Below are 16,040 nucleotides of genomic sequence, written 5' to 3'. Positions count from 1 at the left end.
AAGATGCAGTAGCAGGAAACTGACTGGTAACTACCATTGTCAGGTGTGCTAAGCTGACAGGCGGGCTGTGATGGAGGATGGCTCATTTCAGTCTCCTAAATTTCAAAGGACAATTTCTAAATTATTCAAGTTTAACTTAATCCCAGAGAAAGCTGAAATCAGTAGATGTTTTTGTGCTTGTGTTCAGGAAAGAAAACAGAAACAAGCACTGAAGTACTATGATTGTGAGATACGTAAGGGTGCAGCTAAACTTTCAGTCTCAACAAAAGCAGTTAAATTAATTTGTGAATGCAGTTAATGCTCTACAGCCTTTGTACAAGAGCCTACTGAAGAAACTGAAAAGTCCTCAGAAAAACAAAATAAAATGAACCCATAAACAAAAAATCCTCAAAACAGTGAAGGGAAATTGAGATCCCAATGATTTTCATCCAATGCAGCTGTAATTAAATACTTGACTGAAAACCTATTCCATTCCTCCAGCGAGGGTGGCCTCCTGCACTCAAGGGAATGGAAGATGTACTTGTCCACAGAAAGAGCAGGAGAGAACGAGAGAGAGAGAGAGAATACATTAAAAAAAAAAAAAGAAAAAGAAAAAAAAAAGCCAGTGCTAATGACACCAAAGATATTTAAGGAAAGAGGAATAGAAAAGGAATAGAAAGGAGTTCTGGTTCTGCAGCTGCCTATGCATTTCCCATTTATGAATAATTTGGTAACAGGTACAAACAATGTTAGGTTTCTAAGCAGCTTCAGGAGAAGAGAGGAAACAGTTTTCCTGTGCATCTCCTTCCATACTGTCTATGCAGCAGCGTTTACTGGGGCTCATGCCATTTTTCATCTGTTTATCTACTATCTCCTTTGTTTCATAGTAACGAGAATTCTGCTTCCCGAAATAGTAAAAGAGCAAGATTCTAATAGAGAGCATAGTGGGCTGTGGAGAAAGAGTTGAAAGATGGTGCAGCTCGCACCTGCGTCACGTTCACATGTGCTAAAACTAAAACACAGCTGGTTGGTTTAATTTTAGGCCTACTAGCCTTGGCAACATCCCTTTTATCTCCAATGCCTAATTATAAAAGCCCTAAGTGCCAGTACTGTTAACTGCTTCAGCACTGAGTGCTGTTGTTTCACTGCACCCATGAAATGCATCCAGTAGCCTGGCCTTGCTTGGTACAGTATCCTAACTCTACCCCCTCCCAGTACATAGCACATATACAGCTATTTCTTCCTTAATACGTTAAGAATCCAAACTCTAATAAGTATTTTTAAGTGAGTTCAATGCTACTCAGATCTAATGAAGACACAGAAAATCATGAGATATACAAAAGAGAGAGAAGTAAATCCTGAAGCGTTATTTCTATTAATTCCAACTATAATTACCAGGCAGTAAAAAAAGTATTAAGTTAGTGGCCAAACTACCACAATAGCTTACTCAGCCTTTTTCATGTTGCTCTTTTAAGTGATCTTTTTATTTATTTTCCTTCTATCAGGTTATGTGCCAACATCTCAAAAAAGATGGCAGGCTTTGCGAACACACAAAAAAATTTTTTATAAATAAAAACAGCATAACATTATAAATAGAAACTTCTATTGCTGTTTTCTCAGGATAGTAAGAACAGATGTAAAATAAGGATCACAAGAATGCTAGGATCACTTCTAAAACCTCATGGGAAAAAGGCCTTGTTTCTTTAAAACTACAATCTGTAAAAAGTAGTTTTCTAAATATTCTTAAAAGAGGGAGGACAATTTCTATTCTTAAATTCTGGGAGAGCATTTATTCACAAGTGGCTACCAGCCCTGCTGGGTTTAGTATCAGCTCATGGGGTTTAGTGTTACTACCTTCATTAACTGCTTCTAAACACAGAAATTACTTTTATCTCCTTCAAAGTAGTTTCTTATAAATATTCCCAGATCTAACTCATCCTCTTTATAAACATTTCTTCCAACTCTTATCCCTTTGCATAACAGGCCCACCAGTAATACCAGTCACATTATTTCCTTGTCCATTTCTGCCAGCCTGTCCATAGGCATCTTTCAGTCTCTGTTTTATGTTTTGAAAGCTAATGTTTTGTGACGGGGGAAAAAATCTATGCTATGTTAATACTATAAACTGTAAAGTGACACTCAGAACAATGCAAGGGGGAACCAGTAAAAATTAATGAGAATGCTTAGTGATAAAATCTTAGTCTATCCTGGCAACAAGGTGAAAGAACAAATTAATTCCACTATGTCTACATAAAGCACAAAATTAGCAAGAAACTTAAAAAATCTGCCAGTAATTGTCTGGCATCATTAATTTAATTTCTATTTCCTATAAGTCTACATGAAAGAGCCTTGTAAGCTGCTGTAGACAACCATCTGAAGACAGCAGCCTTAATGGGAATTTATTTGGAAGCCACCAAATCTCTCTCAGTAATTGCCCTTTCTTTGCATGGAATTCATTATGCACTGAAGTCAAACTCAATTATAGTACATTCAGGATTCCAAAAATTCCAGTGCTTCACTGATTTTTCAGCTACAATAGGATAAATACCCACACTTCAGTGAAGAGTATACTCAGCTGTCTTTTTTAGAGGAGTGTAGGTCAACTGTATCATCAATAGTGCTAGTACTGAATCCTGCTACTCCTGACTTTTTCAACTTCAGCTCACAGTTCAAACTTTGATGGATAAAGATTCAGTGAACATCTTGATGATGAAAAAGAATCCATGTAAGCTCCCCAAGGGAGTTCTGAGGGGACTCCTCAAGAGTCAGAATGGCATCTTTGTAACCATTTTTCATTCTTGCACACCACTTCCGATTATAGGCAGAGAGCAAAAATAAACAACTGCTCATTACAAGACAGTTTCATCACACTAATAAGAGCTGAAACTACTAAGCAGTCATTTTTATACTTCAGGGCACACTTTTGAAAAAGACTGCATGTCAAAGCAACAAAAAGAATTGAAATTAATATATTTATTTTTCTCTGTGTGTGTGGTAAAGACTGAGGGCAGGTACTGATCCATTAACATGAGATGGCATTGGGTGCTTTGTTATTCACAGAGCAAGGGTACTCTGAAAAAAATGTTCGTCAGTGGAGACTACAAGGTCATCACACTAAGAGAAAACGGAACAATGAAGAGATAGCAAAATTAGTTTAGTTGGTGATAGGATTTTATGATGAATCTTAGATTAATACCTGAAGGATGTTTGATTTTGATGTCTAAGAAAATGGGAGTTCTGACCAACCCTTTTCCTGCCACTGAAGAAGTTCTAGTATGACATTAACCCTCTTTTCTTCCACATGGTACTATGTTCATGTTGCAGCTCTGTGAGGACTTAAAGATTGAAGTTTGAGTCTGGCTCAAATTAGAAACTCCCTTCTGCTGACAGGGGGAAGCCTGTGTCCTCCACACATCTCTTCCTCCCCACTTTTCATGCACTGTGTAGTTACCTGAGATAGAGGCAACTCTGAGACCTGAATCACACAGGAGGCAAGCTAATTAAAGCTACAGAAAGTACATTTATAGATTTTTATTATTGTTTCTAATTATTTTATATATATAATAAATATATATTTTGTATCTACCAGTTCATGAACTGAATCGAGTCACTTTGAAGTCTCATGTAAATGGGAAATATGTAAGAGAGCTGTGTAGGTGGAAGTAGGGGAGGAGGAAGGGGGGAAGTGAGGGAAAAGGCAAAGGAAAATAGGAAGGGAGAGAGGGAGACCTCAAGGCAAGCTGTTAACTGGTTCAGCTGTAATATGAATGTGCTCCTTACAGGAATACCTCTCCTACAGCCTGCAAAATTTTCATTATACTTATAGAAGCTTTGTATCTTCAGTCCATCATACTGGAAAACTTTATGGAAGCTGTTCATCTAGTTTGAAAATAATTCTAGAAAGAAATGACACAGTATGGCTACATGACCTCATTTTCTCTAGGCAATGTTCTTATAAAATACAGTTATGAGGGAGCCTGTAGCATGAGCTAGTTCATGTGTAGAACCAACACTGAAATGATTAAAATGGCTTATTTAATGGTGGGAATAATCAATAGAGATGAAGATGCAGCACTGATACCTGCAGGGGCCTCCTCTGTCAAACGCACTTAGTGAAAGGCTAATCTGAAAATGCAGGGAACAAATTGCACAGAAGAGAAGAAATTATGCTTAACACTGAATTATGTTCTATTTCATGTTTCATCACTTTACTGCCATCTTCTAGAGCAGAAGATTGAAGTAAACAATGAACTTCCATCAACCTAACAACGTAAAAGTAAGACGGAATGAGAACAAGTGCATGTCCGAAAAACTGTGTTATTTCTCCTATAATAAAAAGAAATACTGCCTGATTTTTTTGGTTTTGGTGTTGTTTATTATGTTGTTGTTTCTTTAAAATTTAAGGAAAGTGAGCAAAATACAATGAAATTGTTTGAGAAATTGTCATCATCTTTCAGTCATTTAGTTGCTATTTATGAACAAATCAAACATTTCAATTTTAGGTAATCATTACAATTTAATGGAACTGCTATTGAAATATTACAGTATGCTATGGTGTAATGAAGAATGTAAAAAGACTAAGTATAAGTGACACACCATGCTAATGTCAGTGGCCCGCAAAAAAAGAAAGGCTTTACTTTGAAATTCAGATATTAGACAACTTATTTTTGTTCAACTGGTCTTTTTAAATCAAAAGACTGCTCCCTTATGTAATGAAACATGTTAAGAGTAGAAATTACTATATACAACCATATTTCTCTGTTTTCTCTAACAAATGTATAATTGAATGTGGCTTACCTTGAAGTAGAGCTGCAATTTGGAGAGACTGCTGAGATGGATGTTCTTTAAGTATATCCAAAACTGTTCTACCCAAACTGTCCTTTATGTTGGTATCAATTCCTGAAAAAGAAATGGATCTGTGGTGGAATATTTAACCCTAAATACTTCAGATTATAAATGTGTTATATCAGACTGAACTATCTGAAAAATTCAAACCAAGTGGTTTTACAACTGCATTACAGCTGAAGTATAGGATACATTTCAGTTTAAAGCTTGAGTAGCCTAAAATTCACATGCTGACATGGATGTTTTTTTATGTTTCCATAGAATATGGTGATATAAAGTAACCGAAATTGGGATTATTTTAACAGATTGTTCCTAAGGAACAGAGAGCCATACTGAAAAGGATATTTTGTAAAATCAATAAATCATTTGAATGTTTCTCCTACATTTCTCTCCAAACTCCAAATTCATTGGGAACTTTCTAGTCCATAGTACAAGCATGTGTTTTGAGAGCAAGACTGAAAATATTTTTATCTGTATGTTAATTAAGTTGTACTTCATGGCAACATTTTCAAAATTCATGCCGTGAATAGACTGAAATATCCATGTGTAGTATACAGGCATTATGAACAGCCACAGGATTTCCTCACAGACTGTCCATACTGTTAACAAAGTAATGGCTTGCCTTAAACTGTGAATTAAGTTTGAGAATTGCTCTGAATCAGAACCTGTTGTGCATGGTACTTGACTCTCTACCTTTGCCTTGTAGGAGTTTCCTTGGAAATTTTGCCTTATGATAAAATACTCAAGTTGTTTTTCCACTTAGATGTGCTTTCATAAAAAGTAAAGATATGAAATGTCTTAGCAAACAAAGTGAAATTCTTCTCAGGACACTAAACAGAGAAAAATAGAGAAAGCAGGATTTAAAAGGACACTCTGAAAGCGTTCAACAGAAAAGGCTGCAATTACAGTAATTTCCTAATCCAATGGACAGTTTCCTAATTTGTTTTGTGAGAAACACAAAATTTTCTCTCTGAAAAAAAACCAAAATATTACTGGGCTATTTAGCAGTGGCAGTTGACTTTCAGAAGCCAGACACACCAACTCACATCTTTCCTTTGTAGTAGCTACGTATAACATCTTCTGACTCTTTTTGAAGAACTAGAAAAAAGGGGATTGTTAGGTATAAAAGGCAGAAGGTGAGGAGTGTTGCAGAAGTGCAGAGCATTTGGGGTTGAAGGAGTTCACAGTGAAGATTCTACTCCACTGTCTTGACAATTGTACGCTGGTAGAGGCTGTAACACATTAATCTGAAAAAGGTGAGCCTTTTCTGTGGTCTAAAGGGCTTCCTATGTTTGTGTGATGTTCTCCAGTCCTTCCTTTTTTAGGAAATAAAAGGGCCTTGCCTTTTTTAGGGCAGGTGAAGATCCCTTTCAGCCTCCTTCTTTTTCATCCAGACAGAAAAGAAACTTGGAAGGGCCTTTTTTTTTCTGAAAACAGGTCTGAGATCAGGGATACACTAGTTGAGATTCAGCTGAAGAGCTGTGATTAGGATAAACCTTTTTTTGCAATGTATGAGTAACACCACAAAAACTGATAATAAAGAACAATGAGATCCCTCAATGTAATGGAAGTACATGAATCTACTACTATTTCTAAATACTTTCATTCTCATTGGTCTTATAATTTATCTGAGAAGAGAGTTATTGATACGAGTAATTTACCAACAACAGTTCTGAAACTTATTATGCAGTGGATGGGTTGTTTGGACTTTATATCCCTGTTCTTTTCTTTCAGGACAAATGCAATTCTCAGAGACACAGTGCCTTCCCTTTTCTTCAAGGCACTCAGTTTATCCAGGAAATGAAGAAGCAGGCAGAATGGTATGTTGGCTAGGAATAGCTAACTGAAGGAAATAAATGTGAACATGAATCCCGTGGTCTCTACATCAAAGAATATTCTTGGCTGCCTTTCAGAGAGAAAAACAAAATTTTATGTAGCCATTTTGTTCTCATAATACATTTATTCTCAGAATACAGTGGCATACACTGAGTCATATATGGAATTTCTGAGTCTGAACATCACCTTTGTTCTCTGTGTATAGCAATTTCTTATTCTAAAAGAACACTGTTTTAATGAGAAGTACATGTGATTAGATTTGAAAAGGCTGATAAAGATAAAAGTAATTCCAAAAAAAGTATAACCAAAACTTAAGGAGGCATACACCAGATTGGGAAAATTAAGGGTATTTGTTCAGTGTTTTCTGTAAATCAAATTTACCTGTTTCAAGCAAAATGCGTACTACCTCCACCTTTCCAAATAGGGCTGCTTCATGCAGGGCACTCCCTTTTTCTGTCTAGAAAAGAAATATTGTGACATTTAAAATATCAATTAATTTTTTGTAAAGAATACACTAGGAAAATAAGTATTTATTTTTTCCCCTCTATTTTAACTACACATAAAAAACACTGAATGGGCAAGAAAAAATACTAGAATACAAGATTTTTTATTATTATTCAAGACAAAAACAAAAATGCTGTCAGTTTTATAATAAAATTAATAAGTATATAAGAAAATATAAACGGAATGTAATACAGCTCCCTGTTAACAAGCCTGGGTTTATGTAAAATTTCTAAACTCCTATTAGAGGCAGTGAAAATCGAGACAGTACCATCAGTGGAACACAGCTCTTCAGCAGGGTCAGACAGTTTACATGTGGACATCTACAATTGGATGTTTTAATGTGAAATTGATCATACCCTAGGTCAATTCAGTTATACTGTGAGAGATGTCCTAGGATATCCTGGTGTCCAGCTGCTGGTCCACTTGATGTTCACATTTGATCTGCCTCACATCTGCCTCATACAGATGCCTTGAATACCCTAGGGCACCCCAACAGCTTTTGATGCCTATGCTTATGTCATTTAAATTCTACCTTAGATGTCTGTGAATTTGATTTTGCAGTTTTGACACAAATTCAATTGCTCACAAATTCTTTGTGAGCAGACTTTTGCTCAAATAAAATTTACAGTACTAAAAAAAACACTATCTCTCTTAACAAGCTACATTTCTTACTGCTGTTACTGAAAAATCTGAACAGAATAGCTTTCCATCCAATAGCATTAGTGTTAGCTAGAGCACTACTAGATCTCACTGAGTATCTGACTTACCTGCTTTGTTTTTGATAGTAAATTAGATTTTGAAATTATTTGTGGAAAATGTTAAAGGTTTTACTGCTTGAATTTGTTTGGGTTTTTTATATACTTTATCAAGTCATACTTACTATGGTGGAACGACCTTAAAGACACACACATACAAAAACCAATTCTGAAATAAAACACTAATTCATTATTAATTAGTTGTGTCAGAATGCATCAGAATTACAGCAATGCAATGACAGGATACTTAGAATTAATCAGAGACCCTTAGATGGGATGTGAGCCCACTGTAAGTGTACATATGTCCCACCAATGCTTAGTACATGGAGATATAAAGGAGAGCATGCCCATCTACATCCTACATACCACTTATACTAACAGTGTAACAGAGAGCAGAAGGAAGTCAGTAAGAGATATACATACAAAATACATATCTCAAAATAACTTCTAATATTTCCATTTTCAGAAACAATCTAGTTGAACATTCCCAGGTTTATTTGGAACAATAAGACTAAATATTTAGATTTACTTAGAGGTGGATTCAGAATCTTTTACTCAAGCAATATCTTCAGGATACTTCCAGTTAGTGCAATTGACTTCAAAATGGGATAACTCTGCAATGACAGTGCAACCACAAAGGTACACACAGAGATTAATCTGCAGCTTGGAAATTTCTGGGAATGAGAAAAATTCTCAGAAAAGTCACTGATAGTTATAGTTCTGATTACTGAAACAGGCTTGACATCAGCAATCTTAAAAAAAGCCTATTATCCTCTTGGTGTCATATGTCATTTCCTTTGGACTGACCACTTACTGGCATGACTATTGGGTGGACCTGGCACTAGTAAGATGGAGCTCTCTGTCATCAAGGAGGAGTGTTGACAGCAGGTCAAGGGAGGTGGCTCCCTTTCTGATCACTACTGGTGGATCCACACCTGAAATGCTCTGTTCAGTTCTGGGCTCCCCAGCACAAGACAGAGATGGAGCTACTAGAGAGAGACATTAAAATTGCTAAGGGACTGGAGCATCTCTTCTATGAGTAAAGGAAGAGGGAGCTGGGACAGTTTAGCTTAGACAAATGAAGGCTTACAGAGTATCTCATCACTGTGTACAAATATCTGAAGGGAGGGTGTAAAGGCTAAGCCAGGCTTGGTCATGCCCAGTGACAGAAGAGATAATGGGGAAAAACTGAAACACAATAGGTTCTTTCAAACATAAGAATTTCTTTTGCTTTGCAGGTAACTCAGCCCTGGTACTGGTACAAGTTGTCCAGGAGAGTTGTAGGTTCTCAGTCCCTGAAGATATTCATAAGATGTTTGGACACAGTTTTGGGCAATTTATTCTGATTCTGCTTGAAAACAGAGAGTTGGACCTGAAGACCTCCAGAGTTCCATTCCAACCTCAACCATGCTCTGATTCTGTCAGGGATAAGAATTAATGATGTATACATCAACAATGAAATCCACAGAGGTTCAATTGTTAGAAGAAGCCAGAGCACTAAATTTTATTTCTATGAGATTGAATTGCAGAGATGAAAATCAGTTGCACCTTGATTAAAATTGTAGATATAATTCTGTACTAATAAGGAACCTTGTTTAATGGAAAAAATGGACTACATTAGTGACAACAATTTTCTATTGCTGTACCATGATCTGAGACTGAGAAAGATCAATGTTCTGGCATACTGAATCAACAGCTTGGAGGACAAGGAACAGGATCTATCCTCTGATTACCCAGCTAAAGGGTGAAAAAGATCCTGATAAGATAATTGGCATGGGCAGCAGTCTTTCCGTTCATCAAAATTCCCCACTGGAGGAAAGGTAAGCAATATTTTCCTTGATGAAAGCACACACCTTGTAAGAAATTGAATTAAAACTAATATGAGAAGAGAAACTTCCTGTAGATGCATAAGGCAAAAAATTTATCTGGGGGCAATTTAAGAACCAGAAGATAGCTCTGCTATGCATAAAGGGAGTACAGGAACTTAAGCCACCTTTACACATGTAATTCCTAGAGCTGGGAGAGGAATCCAACCTTAAATGCCATTTTTTTCCCTTATATACTTACTTTCTTCCTAGATGGTATTTCCTGTCATATCAGAACATGATCCTAAAACTCTTTACAGACATTCCACACTGCCTTGTATTCTAGGGCAGTCTATGCTTTATAACTCTGATCTATGAGACAATAGTAATGAATGTCACATCCCAGAAATAAGATATATATTATGAACAATTTGTTCAAAAGAGGAATTTAAAAGGCACACCATATGAACAGTGCAAGGATCTGTGCACTATAAAAGTGTTTTTCTGAACAAGAGGGGAAATATAACCATGAAACTGCACTAAAATAAACCTGAGAATATGGAGAAAGCATACTTGTAAGATGCAGACGTATAATCCTGCTTAAGGTGTCATGGAGATGAATGATGACACAAATTTTAAAAGCCCTAGGCAGGATTTCATGGTAATAATGAATAACTAACAAGTGAATCAGATCCCTCGACCCAAAAACTATCCAGAAGGCAAAAATGTCCTTGTTACCAGACAGTTCAGTTACCAAACTCTGCTTTAACTTAGAGGGAATGCTGAACCTCAGGATGAACAGGGCCAAGAGAAATTCTGACTGGTTCAGTAGATACATCTCTCTTTGTAAATGTCCATGTAGCTTACTATTTGAAGGTAGAAGTAAGTTCAGAATGTTTTTCTCTTGTGCAATAGAACATTTACACAATTCATGAGGATAAAAAACATAGTTGCAAATAATTTCTATATATTATTTAAGATGTGCTAGAACTTTTAGGTAGATCTTTTTCACTTAGTGTACTTGTGCACTAATACATTCTTCTTCTCTATACTACAAGTTAGCTTAAGATTTATAGACAATTTTCACTGCTTTACTTCCTGAAGCTTTCATTGCCTTGGATCATATTTTCCTGGCAAAGTAAACATTACCATTATATTTGGAAAGTCTTCCCTGATCATACTTAATACAAAACCTGCTGGCAATTTTTCATGAACAAAGTGAGCTAAAGTCTGCTTGAGTTTGCATCAATGGATAATATATTGATTCTCTGGCATAAGTTTTCTGTATATAATATACAGAGAACTAGAGCACAAATTGTGCTAAACATGTAATAAAACAGTCCCTGCCCCTGCTTATTACTAAGTACAGGTACAATGTCACAGGTAGACACATAAACTAAGCTAGGACAGAAGGACATCATCAATAGGCATACCAGAATACCCAAATCACCTTGGTGTACAATTTGCAGCCTCACAGATAAGCACCAAGGGTTTTAATAATTACACATTTTCTTTTAATCATGTAAATATGTAAGAGCTTGTAATTAGGTCACTTGTCTAGTCCTTATTCATAGGCAGTTTGCTATAGTTCTAACATGGATTTCAGACAGAATCTGAAGGACAGAATGGTAGCTTTGCAAATTTATTAATGGAATTTCCTCCTTATACAGTGGGAGCAAAAAGGAAGGGTCACAGCTTTTTGCAACACTACCATTGACAAGCAGTGGAAATTGCCATCATTATTGGAACAGACAGGGAAGGCAAATAGGGATAGATGAAAGCTGGATAAACAGAAGGGGCTAAGATTTTAGGGTATTTATAATTGTTAAACCACTGTTTACATGAAACATACTGAACTGTGCAGGATCTTAATTTTACTGAAGGCCCAAAATCTATCATTCAGTCAAAACCTGCTTATTTTTCATATGTTTCAATTTAAATAAAAACTTCAAAGCATAAAGAGATGGAGCAGATTTGGATTGCCCTCTCCTAAATAACTCTGGATTGAAGGATAGTTGATAAACCTGGAAAATTAATAAAATATTTGATTAATTTAATAAAAAATTAAATGCTGTCTTTTATTCTCCCAAATCTTTGCTGTGATTAAAAGTGCTCAGGGAGTACAGAAGAGAAAGATAAGACGGCTAAAGTAAACCTCCCATTTAAACAAATTCATCTTTAAAATTACAGTGATAAAAGACAGGCTACTCATATTATCATTGCTAAACATTCTGAGAGGTCTTTACTGGTGATAAACTAAATTTATTTAACACATTTGAATGTGTACAAAATTGTTTACCACATAAAATATTATTTTGTAGTATGTTCTTTCTCAATCAGTGATGCAGATCAATTTAATGAATAACAAAATAGATGAGTTTAGTTTTAAGTGACAGGCTGATAATTTCTGTTCTCCTCAATTTAATAAGCTGCCAGTAATCATCAACAGAATTTTTCAGAGGCTATAGCAGTAATAAGTTAACAGTAGGTACAGAGCCAAATTACCAATATGCTAAGATGCTAAATGAAAAGGAACATATTGATAGAAAATATGTATTCTGGCAAGAAAATAAATAAATGATATTTCCTTATGTCAAATAGGACAAAACCAGAAGGAACAAGATAATCTAGTGCAAAGAAAAAGAAAATAAAAATCACCCTGCCTCTGAATAACATTAAAAAAAATCTAAGAATATATATCATTAAAAGCAATTAGAATAAAATTAAATTTTAAAAAAAGTAAGCCCTATAATTTTAGTGTAGATGCCAAAGAGATCACTATTATTAAAAGAACCTTTCATTTCTTAAAAGATTGAAAAAAAAATGAAGCCACTGTATTTTTTAAAGACCAGTGAAAAACTTTTAGTATAACTATAGATAAAAATGGCTTAGGAGAATTCACAGCAGTGCTAAAATTATCCAGATTACATAAGAGGAAGAACACATTTCATAAAAACATTGTGTAATATTTTGCCCTCATGTAACCATCAGTTTGGAAGTTGCCGTGACAGAGACCATTTTCCTTCAATTATTCTATTTCTTAAATATCAGTTTCTGAATTTTTCCTCATTCATTTGTTAGAGATAAAAGAGAAATTTTATGTTCAGAAACATGCGTTTGAAAGTTCTATGTTGCTGTAGCATTAAACTTTTCTAGAATACTGAAGATGTAGTAATAGTAAAAGAAAGATAAAAAAGTGAGCTGTTCACATTAACCTTTGCAAGTATCTCTCTTTCTAGTAAAGAAATCAAAATCAATTTAAACTGAAATCTTGATGAGTGGCAAATTCACAAGCAGACAAATCACACAGAAGTGTTTCACTTTAAAATTGTTTGAAGCAAGTACCAACACTAATTCAAAACATTCAAGAGATAATAAAAGTAGTAAAACAATTTTACCACATTTTCCTTTGGAAGACGGTTAAGAATGTCCACTTTTAAGCCTAAAATACACTAATATTTTTTTTATTTGCTTTGTTGTTTTGGTGTTTTTTAATCTTTCTTTTCTTCTCCACTTCACATTCTTTTTCTCAAAGAATTTTTCTCTTTTTCTTTTTCTTCTGTTTTTCAAGAAACATGATCTTGATTAAGAATCCAGAAATAAAAGTGTATGGAATCCAGGTCCAATCTTTCTATATAAAAGGGAATTATACACTCCTTTTGTGCATAAAGGAGTTTGATTAAATACACCTAAGGCTTGAAATGGATATAAATTTTAGTTAAAGTTTTGACAAAGTTTGCAAGATTTGTTCACAGATTGACAGAATCTTCTGAGCTGGAAGTGACCCAGAAGGATCAAATCCAACTCTTGAGTGAATGGCCCATACAGGGATTGAACCCACAACTTTGGTGTTTTTATCAGCAGGCTCTAACCAACTGCTAAGTGGTAGAGAATGTCTGAATGTGACTCTAAAGTAGATGTAATTATGTTTGGTTGCTTGCTTGCTTTATCTGAAAATAGATATAAACTTGAAACAAATTAATTCAAAGCATATTTTATACAAGAGAGAGACAGAAAGGAAGTTACTTCATATATGAAGATGAAATCCACTCTTCAATAAACATAGTGCCATCAATCAAATCAAGAGAAATCATAAGACTGAGGTAACATTTCAGAACACATAAAAGAATCCAGAACTCTGTAGTTAAAAGGTCTGGACACCTTCCAGTAGGAAGAACTGAACAAAAAATTCACTGCTTCTGTACCTTGTGTCTCTTCCCATCTATGTCTATTTTATTTAAAGTTATCCCTTAAACGTCACTATAACTTAGAGTGCATAAAACTAGACACACCAAACAGCTGACAGGTTGGAGTCAGTAGCTGCAAGAGTGTACTGCTATAGAATTTTCTTTTGGATTTATAAAACAAGTGTTTAGAAATTCAGAAAATCAAAATTGATACTACTTACCAACTTGAGTTTAGAATGGAATAATTAGAGGAAAATGAGCTCTCAGTGAAACACTGTTTTAGATTGCTGTGACGAGGAATGGCCATAGCTTTAGAAAATCAGCTTATGACCTTTACAGCCACTGCTGTAGAAAATAAATTTATATACAGGTACATGAATGATTGACATGATTTGTGTATCTACATGTGTCAAGACAACATTAAAACATGCACTCAGCTTTGAAGATATGTATCTTTCTTTTAACACATTGTTGGAGTTGTCACCTTGCAGCATTTCCAACAAAGTAAATGCAAGTGTATTTTAAAGGAAAAAATATCGGGGGGGGGGGGAGGGAGGGAGGGAGGGAGGAAGGGAGGGAGGACGGGAGGGAGGACGGGAGGGAGGGAGGACGGGAGGGAGGGAGGGAGGGAGGGAGGGAGGGAGGGAGGGAGGGAGGAAGGGAGGAAGGGAGGAAGGGAGGAAGGGAGGAAGGGAGGAAGGGAGGAAGGGAGGAAGGGAGGAAGGAAGGAAGGAAGGAAGGAAGGAAGGAAGGAAGGAAGGAAGGAAGGAAGGAAGGAAGGAAGGAAGGAAGGAAGGAAGGAAGGAAGGAAGGAAGGAAGGAAGGAAGGAAGGAAGGAAGGAAGGAAGGAAGGAAGGAAGGAAGGAAGGAAGGAAGGAAGGAAGGAAGGAAGGAAGGAAGGAAGGAAGGAAGGAAGGAAGGAAGGAAGGAAGGAAGGAAGGAAGGAAGGAAGGAAGGAAGGAAGGAAGGAAGGAAGGAAGGAAGGAAGGAAGGAAGGAAGGAAGGAAGGAAGGAAGGAAGGAAGGAAGGAAGGAAGGAAGGAAGGAAGGAAGGAAGGAAGGAAGGAAGGAAGGAAGGAAGGAAGGAAGGAAGGAAGGAAGGAAGGAAGGAAGGAAGGAAGGAAGGAAGGAAGGAAGGAAGGAAGGAAGGAAGGAAGGAAGGAAGGAAGGAAGGAAGGAAGGAAGGAAGGAAGGAAGGAAGGAAGGAAGGAAGGAAGGAAGGAAGGAAGGAAGGAAGGAAGGAAGGAAGGAAGGAAGGAAGGAAGGAAGGAAGGAAGGAAGGAAGGAAGGAAGGAAGGAAGGAAGGAAGGAAGGAAGGAAGGAAGGAAGGAAGGAAGGAAGGAAGGAAGGAAGGAAGGAAGGAAGGAAGGAAGGAAGGAAGGAAGGAAGGAAGGAAGGAAGGAAGGAAGGAAGGAAGGAAGGAAGGAAGGAAGGAAGGAATTACACACTAACTTGGCAGCTGACATCCATTCCAGCCTCCAGAAGCACCTGTACGACAGCTTTGTGGCCATTACGAGCAGCAAGATGCAAAGGGGTGTGTTTTCTTGTATTACAGTTCATCAGATTTGGATATGCTTTGATGATCATTTTTACAACGCGCAGACGTCCATAAAGTGCTGCCAGATCCAGAGGTGTTTCCAGTTTGTTGTTTCTTATTGTGGGGTCTGTCAGCTCTTCTAGTAGAACAGCAACAACTTCTGAATGACCGTACTGAGCTGCACAATGCAGTGCTGTTTCATTTTCATTGTTCTGTTAAAAAAAACCCAAAAGCTTCAGAAATTCATGTTTAATCCACAATAGAAATGCTCAGTATCTATAAATTGCCTCCATGAGATCACTACAGAGGCAGGGTTTGTAGTATAATGTATGGTAATGTATGTTAAATGCTTCAAAATTACTCCACTGAAATTTTAATAATAACACATTAATACTTCAGCTTGTGTCTCTCAAGCAGATGAGCTCCCTACGTGTCTACATTGCTCCCAATCCATTTTAACAACATGCCCCTCAAAACCTTGTAGGTCATGATATGCCAAAATCTGTAACCTTCCTTGATTCAGCTGTTCCTGAAATTATGATTGAGTCCTTCTCTTAAAAATACTCTGACAGTGAAGTCTCTCTTCTTGCTTT

General features: G+C 36.4%; 1 protein-coding gene across 7 annotated transcripts in view; it reads right to left on the bottom strand.

Moving 5' to 3' along the window:
- ANKS1B (ankyrin repeat and sterile alpha motif domain containing 1B) overlaps positions 1–16,040 on the bottom strand; it is a 412,251-nt gene that overhangs the window by 336,590 nt on the left and 59,621 nt on the right. For all 7 annotated transcript variants that reach the window (XM_086885843.1, XM_086885840.1, XM_086885842.1 and 4 more), the window contains exons 4-6: positions 15,363–15,659; positions 7,042–7,117; positions 4,777–4,878 (exon numbers count right to left, since the gene is read on the bottom strand). In XM_086885843.1, the coding sequence (XP_086741969.1) occupies positions 4,777–4,878; positions 7,042–7,117; positions 15,363–15,659 (475 nt within the window). The remainder of the gene's footprint in view (positions 1–4,776; positions 4,879–7,041; positions 7,118–15,362; positions 15,660–16,040) is intronic.

This window comes from Cyanistes caeruleus, chromosome 4, assembly GCF_971803275.1.
Source record: "Cyanistes caeruleus chromosome 4, bCyaCae1.hap1.1, whole genome shotgun sequence".
NCBI classification, from domain to species: Eukaryota; Metazoa; Chordata; class Aves; order Passeriformes; family Paridae; genus Cyanistes; species Cyanistes caeruleus.
Note: the sequence above shows the minus strand (reverse complement) of the source record. Positions and strands in the feature narration are given on the sequence as shown.